Genomic DNA, 12,258 nt, shown 5'->3' on the forward strand with positions numbered 1-12,258 from the left:
TCATCTTCTTCACCTGAGGAGGCTGCGGGAGTGTGCAGTGTCCCTCGGATGTGATCAGTCACCATGTCCACCTGAGTCATGGCCTGTACTATATGCCCCCTTACCAGTGGAGCTGTGACATCGGTACATGAGTTCCTCAAACGTGACAGTTCCCTGACATCCCCTCACCTGAACTGGTGTGACAGCATGAACGTGTACCTCACGTGACCGATAACACACACACCTTCAGTGGAGGAGGCTATGATAGCAGCGCACCTGTCTCTTAGACGTAACCAGTCACCTTGTCTCCTAACTTGAGGAGGCTGTGACAGTTTCATGTGTACCTAAGATGTGCGTGATCACCACACATCCCCTCACCAGTAGAGCAGTGACAGTGGTGCCTCAGTACCTCCAACATGACAGTTCAGACAAGTCCTCTCAGCTGAGCTGCTGTGACACCATGCACCCATCCGTCAGACATGATGGATACGACATGCCCCTTCACCTGTGCAGGTTGTGACAACAGTGAGTGTGTCCACAGATGTGACCACTTAATAAAAGCCCTCTCACCTGAGGAGGCTGTGACAGAATATAGTTGTAGCTCAGATGTGACTGATACCATAGGGCCTATCACTTAAGGAGGCTCTGACAGCGTGTATGTGTCCTTCAGAAGTGACCAGTGACCACATGTCTCATTTCAGAAGGGTGTGACAGAAGGCATGGGAACCTCGGATGTGACTGATAGCAAAAGCTTTCTTTGCCCGAGGATGCTCAGAGCATTGCACGTGACTCTCAGACATGACCAGTTGCCAGCTCTCCTCAGCTCTCCTCATCTGAGCAGTCTGTAACAGTATTTCATGAGTAGCTCACATTTGATGAGTCACAGTGTGTCTCCTATTTAAGGAGGCTGTCACAGCATGCACATTTACTTCAGACCAGATGAATATAAAAGGTTATTTCACCTGAGGAGGCTATGACAGCATGCACACCTTTACTCAGACCTGATCAATATAAAAGGCTTTTCACCTGAGCAGGCTGTAATAACAGTGCAAATAATCCTCAAATGTGCCGAGTCACATGTCTCCTCACCTGAGGAGGCTGTGAACAGCATGCACATTTACCTCAGAAGTGACAGATAAAAAAATCTTCCTCACATGATGAGACTGTTACAGCATTGCACTTAATTCTCAGACATGATCAGTCACCGTGACTGTCCTCACATGAGGAGGTCGTTACAGCATTGCACGTGTAGTTTAACATGTGATGAGTCACCAGTGTCTCCTCACTTAAGGAGGTCGTGGCAACATCCACGCTTTACCTCAGACTCGACTGATATAGAAAGCTTTTCACCTCAGGAGGCTGTGAGAGCAGTGCACGTATCTCAAATGTGCCCAGTCACCATGAATCTCCTCACCTGAGGAGTCTGTGACAGTATGTACATCTACCTCAAATAGGAATCATACCACAGTTCCCCTCAGCGGAGGAGGCTGTTAATGAATGGGATGTGTTCCTCAAACAGGACCAGTCATCACGTTTCTCCTCACTTGAGGAAGGTAAGAGCACATACACATTAACCTGAGAAGTGACTCATATAAAAATACTTCTTACCTGCTAAGGCTGTGACAGCATTTCATGTAGCTCACATGTGGTGAGTCACCACAGGTCTCCCCTCTTAAGAGACTACGACAGTATGCACATTTCCCTCAGATTTGACCAATACCACAGGTCTCCTCACCTGTGGAAGCTATTACTGAATTGGATGTGTTCCTGGAATGTGACCAGTCACCACATATCTCCTCACCTGAGGAGGCTCTGATAGAATTGAACGTGTTCTTCAAAAGTGCATGCGTGCATGTGTCCGTGTGTGCGTGCTAAGTCGCTTCAGTTGTGTCCAACCCTTTGTGACGTTATAGCCTATAGCCCACCAGGCTCCTCTGTCCATGCAATTCTCCAGGCAAGAACAACTGGGGTGGGTTGCTATGCCCGCCTCTGGGGAATCTTTCTGACCCAGAGATTGAACCTGCGTCTTCTGTGACTCCTGTACTATATGCAGATTCTTTACCACTGAGCCACCAGGGAAGCCCTCTTCAAACGTGACCAGTCATTAAGTTGCTCCTCACTTGAGGCGTCTGAGACAGCATGTACATCTACCTCATTGGACCGATACCACAGGCCCCTCCCCTGAGGAGGCTATTACTGAACTGCGCATGTTCTTCCAGTATCACCGGTTACCATGAGTTTCCTCACTTGAGGATGCTGTGACAGAATTGCATGTGTTCCCCAAATGTCACCAGTCGCCACGTGTCTCCTCACTTGAGCAGGCTTAGAGAATATGAACATTTACCTCAGACATGGCCCATATCAAAATATTCCTCACCTAACAAGGCTGTTACAGCATTTCCCATAGCTCACACATGATGAGTCACCACGTATTTCCTCATTAAGAAGGCTGTGACGGTGTGCACATTTATCTCAGACCATGGATATAAAAGGCTTCTTCACCCAGTGAGTCTATTACAGCATGTGCATTTATTTACCTCAGAGCTAACCAAACACCACATGTCTTCTCACCTGAGGAGGCTGTGAGAGAACTGCACGTATTCTTCATGCGTGACCAGTCAGCACGTGTCTCCTCACGAGGAGGCGGAGAGAAGTTGCACACTTACCTTAGTCAGACCAGTATCACAGATTTCCCCACTTGAGAAGGCTGTGACATATGCACATTTACTTCAGACCTGACCAATCTCCACACTTCTCCTCACCTGAGAAAACTTTCGCAGAATTGTACATTTTCCTCAAATATGATGAGTCACTACATGTCTCCTCACTTGAGACTGACAAGGCACGTACATTTACCTCAGATGGACTAACACCACAGGCCCCTTCACCTGTGGAGGCTGTGGCAACAGTGCACATATCCCTCAGACATGACCAGTCATCATGTGTCTCCTCACCTGAAGGGTCTGTTACGGCACGCATATTTACTTCAGGGTTGTCTGATACCACAGTGCTAGTCTGTGATAATCAATGTACGTATCCCTTTGTCATGACCAGTCACCAGGTGTCTCCTCTTTGAGGAGGCCGTGCAGTATGTACATGTACCTCACAGGTAACTCCTGTCAACCGTGGAGCTGTGACCGCAGTTCAGGTAAGTCAGACTTGACCATTCACGACACCTCCCCTCACCTGAGGAGGCTCAGCATTGCACGTGAACCACACACGTGACCTTCTACCACATGCTCCCTCACCAGGACAGCAGTGCGTGGGTACTTTAGACATGAGAGTTCACCATACTTCTCCTCACCTGAGGTGATGTGCAGAATGCACCTGTAACTCAGAGTTGACCAATACCACACACCCCTTCAGCTGAGGAGGCTGTGAGTGCTCACTGCACATCCCCTAAGGGGTGCACACGGACTTCTTGGGAGGTACAGCAGTGCACATTCCTTTCACAGGACTCATCTCACCTCAGTAGCCTTTTTGGCCACTGACTTCTTACACGGACTTAAGGGCCTCTCATGTTGCTCAGTGGTAAAGAATTTGCCTGCCACACAGAAGACATGGGTTTGATCCCTGGGTCAGAAAGATCCCCTGGAGAAGGAAATGGCAACCCATGCCAGTATTCTTGTCTGGAAATCCCATGGACAGAGGAGCCTGACAGGCTACAGTCCACGGGGTCGCACAGATTCCAACACGACTTAGCAACTAAATAGCTAGAACCTGCCCCAAATCATGCGTCCTTATTCTTTCACTCACTCAAAAGCAGGTTTGTTTTATTTAACTTCTAGCCAAACCTCTTCCCAGAATATTTGTAATATTCCACATTTACTAGCCCTATCATAAAATTACGAGTTTACTATGACATTGCATGTTCTGTGTATTAACCATAAAACACAAGACACATATTTGTCACTGTGCTAATGGCCCTCCACTTCTTCCTCTCCTCCTGCCTTTATTGTTTTGAGTTTATATCTTCAGCAAGAATACCCGTGTGTCTGGGTATCTGATCAACCCCAGTGATGGTTTAAGTCACATTAGCACTCACGTTCATGTCACCCTTGTGCCAGCTTGTGAAGCCCGTGTGACCTGGATCTTTTCTGGGAACAGAAAACTCCCTCTGATATCCTGGCACTGTTTTCTCACCACTGACCCAACACACAACCACGTTGTCTGTAAGGATGTGTATAAATCAACATTCCGCTTAAAGACCACCAGGAGCTGCTGGTCCTATGCAGGAAGTTCTTCCTTATGGCTGACCCTGGTCCCACTTACTGTACCTTTATGTTTGAGATTCAGAAAAGATTAACAACCGCTCATTGTATGCCCTTCTTTTTAAGTGTTCTGGGGGAAATGGTGTCAGGTGTTTACTGGCCACAACCTTGGAGCCAAAAGCTCCCAGACCGGAGCAGGCTGAGTAACAGCCAGTTGTTCACAGTGGATTTAAACAACGTTTCTTTACATGTGAAGGATGGGAAATAGTCCACAAAGATTCCCTTGTCCTAATGGCGTGAGTTCACCACAGTGGAGAATTTGGCTGAAGAGGTTTTAGGGACAGGCCTGGGTTATGGGGAGAGCAGAGACCGGGACAGACTCGGAAACGAGGCCCCAGGTCCGGGAGGTGAAGTCCACGGGCCCAGAGGTTGTCTGGGGCATGGGCAGGGCTGAAGGTGAAGAAAAGTCCACACTGGTCTTGAATTAAGTCTGGCAAGAGACTGAGGCCAGGGCCAGGGCATCCACCCCTGGCAGGGACCAGTCAGCCACCCTAGCTGGGACTCTGACTTTGCTCTAAAGTCTTCCTACTCCCTACCTTTGGTTTTTGGACCGCGTACTTAGGTGTTTTGGAGCACGTTGTTGAGTTGCAAATATAAGACTACTATAGTTCAGTCGCTCAGTCGTGTCCGACTCTTTGCGACTCCATGAATTGCAGCACCGGAGAAGGCAATGGCACCCCACTCCAGTACTCTTGCCTGGAAAATCCCATGGACGGAGGAGCCTGGTAGGCTACAGTCCATGGGGTCGCTGAGAGTCGGACGACTGAGCGACTTCACTTTCACTTTTCCCTTTCATGCACTGGAGAAGGAAACGGCAACCCACTCCAGTATTCTTGCCTGGAGAATCCCAGGGACAGCGGAGCCTGGTGGGCTGCCGTCTACGGGGTCGCACAGAGTCGGACACGACTGAAGCGACTTAGCAGCAGCAGCAGCAGAATTGCAGCACGCCAGGCCTCTCTGTCCACTATAGACTACTATAGTCACTTGACAATATTGAGAAGAAGTAGAATCTTGTTTGTTACTGTCATTCCCATTCCTTTTCATTTAGAATCAGAATAAAGTTGTATTTCAAATAAAAAATAATGAAGTCTTCCCCCTCCCCCGCCCAGGGTCTACGGACAGTGGAGGCCGACATCATAGCCCACTGCCTCCCAGCCACCCCTGCAAGCTCCAGGGTGGCAGCGCCAAGAGGCCAAGAAGACCAAAGTAAAGATGGCGGCAGGAAGAGCAGGTGGAGAATGTCTTGGGCACCAGAGTATCTCTGCCCCGAAGCTGGACTGAGAGACGGGGACTCTGCCAGGGACGCTTCAGGGGGCAGCCTGCCCCATGCATGCTTCCTGCAGCCCTATGCATGGATCTGGCAGCTGCCTCACCAACTGTCTCACCAGCCACCTTCAGAAGATGGCTGTCTAGGGAGAATCAGATCCCTTCCCAGAGACCTCAAGCCTTTGGGGCCATTCCCATTCATGGGTGCTCTTCCCTGGATCACCCCCACTCTGTGGTTCCTGCTCTGGGAGCACCTTCTGTAGGGGCTGGGACACTAGGGTCTTACCCCCAGGTCAGTGACCTCTTACCTGAACAGCTCCTGGCAAGAGGCAGGGAAGAATGGGTCTCCAACACCCATGTACTAGCTGAGGTTCTCCAGAGGAAGAGAACCAGAGGGGTGTGTGTGTGTATATCTGTGAGTGTGTAAGTGTGTGTGTATGGGAGCCTACACAAAACAGGGAGGGAAAGAGAAAGATTGAGATTTACTGGAAGAAATTGGCTCACGTGTTTGTGGGAGCCCGCAAGTCTGCAGGGCTGGCTGGAGACCCGGGGGGGATAGTCTGTGCTTCAGTCTGGAGTGTGAAGGGCATCTGGAGCCTAGTTCCCTCTTCAGAGGTTCCCCCCGGGGACCTCAGTGTTTTTAATCTGTCTGCCTTCAACTGATTGGACAAGGCCCACCCACATTATGGAGGCTCATCTGCTTTACTCAAAGTCTACTTACCAATTTAAAAGTTAATCTCATCTAAAAAATACTTCCCTTGCAATATTGAGATTGGCGTTTGACCAGACATCTGGATTCCGTGGGCCAGGCTGGCTTGATACACAATTAACCTTCTTGCCCCTCAAGCCCTGGCCAGCCTCCGGAGTGACACTGGTCACTGCAGTCATGGGCTCCCAGGGAAACACAAGAGTGTGCTCCCACTCCCATGACCTACCCATCTCCCACTGCATTCTCTGGTCCCTCTCAACATCCCAACAATGCAGAGAGGAAAACATTGCTAGCTCTTGGGAAACAAGACAGAATTGTCAGGGTGCATGAAACCAGCCATGTAAACTGGGAATCCAAAAGCTGAGGTTCCATTTGCATTAGGATTGCATAAGCATCAGTCATTCCTCTTATCAAGACAGAAAAAAAAAACAGAAAACAGAAAAACAGAACAGCATCCCGTGTGAGCTGGATCATCAGCCCTCCTTCCAGGGACCCCTGTTGGGAGTCCTGGGGATTGACCACCCCCCTGGTGGCAGGAGTTGGTGTGGGTCGGGCACGTGGGGTCTGGCGGTGGAGGTGATGTCATGGTCTCAAGGCGGGGCATCTTTGCCCTTGTGTGTGCCTGGCATGTGCTGGGCACCCCACAAGTGTTGTGCAAATGGCACACAGCGTGCTGTGGCCTGGCCACCTCCTCCTAATGCCTGCCATCAAGGAAGAAATGCTAGGGGCTTCTCCAAAGCCATGTTTTCCTGTCTGGAGGAGTATCGGAATTGTGGAGGTGGGGAAGTGGGTCCCCTTTATCGTCAGGGGCTCTGCTGCCTGCTTCCTGCAGATCTGCTGTGTGGGCACTGGAAACTGCCCACTTCCCTCGCCTGGGGAGGGAAGTCCCGGGGCCACAGCTGGGAGAGACGCCTTCTGCTTTCCTGTCCTGGCCCCAGATTCTGGGAAGGGCAGAAATTGCTGACTGCCCCTTTCATCTGCTCTCTTTCTTCCATGGTAATAGAACCCAACTTCTAACTGGCCGCAGCTCCCAACATACTCTGTTTCCCAGCCTCCTTTGCTGTGATATATGGCTCCGTGACTAAGTTCTGACCAATGGGATAAAAGCAGAAGTGGCTGCTTCCAGAACTCTTTATCATAAAGGATAATTAGTTTGTCCCCCTCGCCTCTTTTCTTCTTCACTTACTCAATCCTGCTGCCCGGAATTAGAATATGATGGGTGGAACTCTAGCAACCATCTTGGGGGCCTGAGGGCAAAGGCCACACCTTACAGAGGATGGAGGAGGAAGCTAGAAGGAGCCTGGGTCCTTGGGGAGCAGAGCTGTCTCCCAGTGTTGTTATTACATCCTACCTCCGACTTAACCTGAGAGAAAGAGACACTGTGGTTGGTGCCTGTCATTCCAAGTGACACACGAGGGGAAGCTTGGGCCATTGGCAAGTCATGACCAGAGAAGATCCTGGTGCTTTTGTGGAGCGACAGTGGGGGATTAGAGACGGCAGCATGGTGGTAGAGGCACGGGGTTTGGGTACCGCCCGTAAGTTGTCCCTGGGGTGGTGTGAGAGGACAGCAGAAACTTCCAGTCTTTCAAGACCCTGTCTTGTTGGCCAAGAAAGAGAGCTGGTGGATCTTGGGGGTGGGGATCTTCACCGTGAGACCGTGGAGTGGCCCATGAATTAGAAGCTGCAAATGTGTCTTTCCTAAATTACCAACGCAAGCAAACCTGGGCTCACCGTACATGCATTTTGGAACTGTTAATCCTCTTGATCAAACTTGTGGCCTCAAACTGCCCTTCAACGGCCCCATGCGGAGCTGCCTTGTCCCTCAGCCAGTGCATAGGGGGGTGCCTGGGTGGGCATCCTCCTTGGTGTGGCCACCCTGCTCTGCACTGGGGGCTGTGGCCAAGGCTGCAGCTCCAGAGTCCCTGGTATTGCTGAGTTTCAGGGTTTTTTCGCCTGAACATCAGGGATGTGGTTGAGACTAAGCCCTGCAAGGTAGCAGAGCTGCGTTCCATGCTTGCCTTACACATGGCGCTGCACTCATTTTGTTGGAAAGGCTGGCCCTTTAAGATAATGCAGCAAACATGACTCAGGAAGGTGGCAGAGGAGATGCACTGCTCCAGCAACTTGAAGACAGCCAGCAGGTGCGGTGGGGACTGGTGCTTGGACCGAGGTTGTGGGAGGACTCTGAATTGCCCCTGCCTGCCTGCGGTGTGGACCTGGGACCTCACCAGTGTCCAGGCATCATGTGAGGTACAGACTGAAAGTGCAAACCAGATGATCGCACTGGGAACATCCTGTGATTATTATGGTGGTTGTTCTGAGGCTTCGTTGCAGGAGGGGAGGGATGGACAAGGAAGAAGAGCTGTTCTGCAAACAGGAGTGGACTAGTGGGGTTTCCTGGGGAAGAGAGGCAGGAAGTCTGTCTGGGCGACCCAAGTACAGGGAGCGAGCTCCTCAGCTCGGAAGTGAGCGAGCAGGGGGAGCCCCCTTGCTAAGAGCGTCTTGTTGGTGACAGAGGCCACCAGGTGGCAGGAGGTTTGACATCTTACAGGCTCCTTCCAGAGAACAGGTCATTCTAATTCCACGAAGAGGCTTGTCCTTTCTGATTTCGCGTAGATCATCTGGGCTCAGCCAGTGGCTTCCTCCCCAGGGGTACCCAGCCTTCCTGTCCATACCCCCAGGGTGGCCCTGAGAATGTGGATTTGGGGGACCTGGGTTTTGCTCTTTTAGCTTCTCAAGCCAGACCAGTGTCCCCTCTTCCTTCCCTGTGTGGGCTCCTGCTGCCCCCGGAATGAAATGTCACCTCTGTAGCATCTGACCTCTCCTGGTCACTCCAGTGGCCAGGAGGGGTAACGCAGAAGGTGGCAGAGAGGGTTTGTCAGGATTAAGGTGTGGGGGGAGGTGCACGGACTGGGCTGGGTGGACCCTTGCAGTGACAGCACCCACTTACAACATTTCTAATGCTCACACCTCCAGCCTGCTCTCCTTTCCCTGAGTCCCAGATGCAAACATACAACCGTCACTCTGCACACAGAAAGCCAAGTTCACAAAGTTTGCTCCCCAAACTGCTCTCCTCTGCAAACAGTGGCACCATCACCTGCTCAGATGCCAACCTAGAAATCAGGCATCACCGTGACCCCTCTCTTCCCTTCTCCCTCCATCAGCCCACCCTCTCCATTCTGTCCACCTGTTCCTACATCTCTCTTGGTCATCCTCTTCCCCCTACCTCCTTAAGGCACCATCATCCACGTCGGGACCACCGCAGGGCTTCCTAGCTGCTCTCCCAGCAGAAATGCTGTTAGGGGCCAGCACTGGGCACACACCATCTCTCCGTTTACGTGTAACTGCCATAGCGGGCAGGGGTCATTATGTCAAGCCTTATACAGACAAGGAAACTGAAGCTCAGAGAGACTGGGAGACCTGCCATGGTCACACCACTGCTTTGTAATTGCCTCAGCGTCCAGCGGGTTCTGACCACACCTGCATTGCTCCACCACCCACAAGAAGTCTGAAATAGAAACGGCAGTGAGATTGGGGTGAGGCTGAGGGTGCAGGAGCTCAGATCATTCAGGGAGGTTTGTGCGTCCATTCTCCTGAATTTTCTTGTCACCTGCAAAGATAGTGAGTTGAATTTGCAATTCTGATACCTCTATCCTCCCCCGCCCCTACCCTCTTGATGTTCACAAGAATTCAGCACCCAGAAGTAATCAGAATCTCCCAGCTGCTCTAACGGGGGACCGATCCACAGTTACTTGTATCTTCTTTCTGTTGCAACACAGGTTATGAAAGCAGAAATAGTCATGGTAGGGACAACATGATTAAAACAAGGAAACTATGGCAAGCCCAGGGGAGAACACTAAATCCTTTGCACAGGGGTCCTGAAGGTGGGCCTCAGCCAACGATGTTGCTGTAGGGAAAGATGATCAGCCGGGGTCCAGCAGCTTCAAGAAGCTTGGTGCCCGGAAGAGGGGGAGATGAAAGTCACAGTGGACTGGAGCCAGGCATCTCCAGGCCGGAGCTGGTCTGCTCACAGATCCCTCATAGCAGGTGCCCTTCCAGTCAAGGAGGTCACTGCGGTGTAGTAAGCTCTGCCTCTGGAGCCCCAAATTTGTCTTCCCATTCCAACTCTGTCACTTAGACAGCTTGTGTCTTTGGCTAGTTGGTCAATTTCTCTGAGCCTCTGCTACCCTATATGTAAATGAGGAGGTAAATATGTGAAAGTGATGGCTGCTCAGTCCTGTCTAACCCCACAGCTCCATGGACTGCAGCCCGCCAGGCTCTTCTGTCCGTGGGATTCTCCAGGCAAGAATACTGGAGTGGGTTGCCATGCCCTTCTTCAGGGGATCTTCCCGACTCCAGGATGGAACCTTGGTCTCCTGCATTTCAGGCAGATTCTTGACCAGCTGAGCCATCAGGGAAGCCCAAATGAGGAGATAACACGTAGCTATTTCAGAGAGGGTGAGTAAAAGTGTAGGTTGCTAATGTAAGAACTGTTTTTTCTTTTAATTGAGGTGAATCTACAGAAGATAAAATCACCCCTGTTAAAGTGCACACTTCCATGGCATTCAGCACATTCACTATATTGTGCAACCACTACTTCTTTCTGGTTCCAAAACCTTCCAGCTGCCCAAAAAGGGGCCTGCTCCCATTCTGAATTTGCTCCTCCCCACAGCCCAGGGAAGGGAGGTCCTAATCTCAGCTCCAGGTCCAGTCAGCTGAGCCCCTCGCCTTGCTCCTAAGCCAGAGTCCCTCACACCCACCCAGCAGCCGTGCTGCTCTGCTCACCTTCCAAGAAGGCTTTGTCAGTGAGAGATTCTGGCTCCGGGGCCCCTGAACATCTACTCAGTTCAAACAAACCTTTACCAACACTCCCTGGGGCTGGGCCTGGGGAATTCGTGGGGAAATTCTCTACAATCCACAACAGCTTTATCCTGGCAAAGGCTCTGAGAAGTCTGTTGGCGATTAAACATTTAAAACTGTGTCCTATTCTTCTCTGACCAGAGACCCTTTCATCTTATCAAAGGGGCACCCAGGCCCTCTCTGTGGGCCCCCATTTCAGGGGATACGTTGGGAATCGTTGGCCTAGTGGAAACATCAATTGAGCGCCTCCAAATGCAATTCCTCTGGATAAGCGATTTCATCTCCATTATGCACCACTTCTTCATAACTAGCAAGATCTTGGCTGCAGGGAAATTACATTTTAACAGTCTTTTTTTAAATGGAGGTATAATTTATATGCTAGAAAAGATGCCTCCTTTCGAGTGTAGAGTTTTGGGAGCTTTAACAAGTACATTTGGTCAGGTAACCACCTCCAACACCTCCAACACTCCAGACACAGAACAGTTCTAACGCCCCTGACAATTCCTCGCGGCCGTTCGCAGCCACCCCTCTTCTGACGGCAGACTCCACACAGCACCCGTTGCTCTAGCCTTGCCTTCTCAGAGTGTCATCTAAATGGACTCACGCCGCAGGCTTCTTTTGCTCAGCACGACACACCCGAGGGCGTCTGTGTGGCTGCAGCCCCAGCGCTCTGCTCCTTCCGTTGCTGAATCGCGCTCCAGCCTGAGGAACTGAGCCCCAGTGTGTTCACCTGCCCGTCAAAGGTTTGGGGGTCGTTCCCAGGTTGGGGCAATGATGAATAAGGCCACAAAAAGACACTCACATACAGGTTTTGGGACAAATATAAGCCTTCATTTCTCTTAGGTAAATACCTAGGAGTGGGGTTTGCTGAGTTGTATGGTGGATTCGTGCTTAAGTTTTTAAGAAACGGCCAAACTGGTTTTCAAAGCAGTCGAGCCATTTTGCATTCCCACCAGCAATGCAGGGGAGTTCTAGCTGCTCTGCATACTGGCCAGCATGAACTATTGTAACGTTTTAAAATTTTGCTTTAATCATTCTAATAGATACATACCAGGAAATAGCATTTTAAGCCAGCTTACTGTGTAATTTTTGATAAATTCTGGTATGGGCTAAATTGTGTCCCTCTCAACAAAAGATACCTAAAAGTCCTAACTAATCCCTAGTAACTAGAAG

At 50.7% G+C, this 12,258-nt stretch overlaps 1 protein-coding gene across 1 annotated transcript in view; it reads left to right on the plus strand.

Annotated features, from left to right (window-relative positions):
- Positions 1–6,011, plus strand: part of LOC145531087 (kinesin-like protein KIF19) — a 35,719-nt gene extending 29,708 nt beyond the window's left edge. The window contains exons 20-21 of the mRNA XM_081552584.1: positions 1,434–1,532; positions 5,360–6,011. Coding sequence (XP_081408710.1) covers positions 1,434–1,532; positions 5,360–5,460 — 200 coding nt within the window. The 3' untranslated portion in view covers positions 5,461–6,011. The remainder of the gene's footprint in view (positions 1–1,433; positions 1,533–5,359) is intronic.
- The last annotated feature ends 6,247 nt before the right edge of the window (positions 6,012–12,258 follow it).

Source organism: Giraffa tippelskirchi, chromosome 13 (assembly GCF_054371585.1).
Source record: "Giraffa tippelskirchi isolate mGirTip1 chromosome 13, T2T-mGirTip1v1.2.pri, whole genome shotgun sequence".
Taxonomy (NCBI): Eukaryota; Metazoa; Chordata; class Mammalia; order Artiodactyla; family Giraffidae; genus Giraffa; species Giraffa tippelskirchi.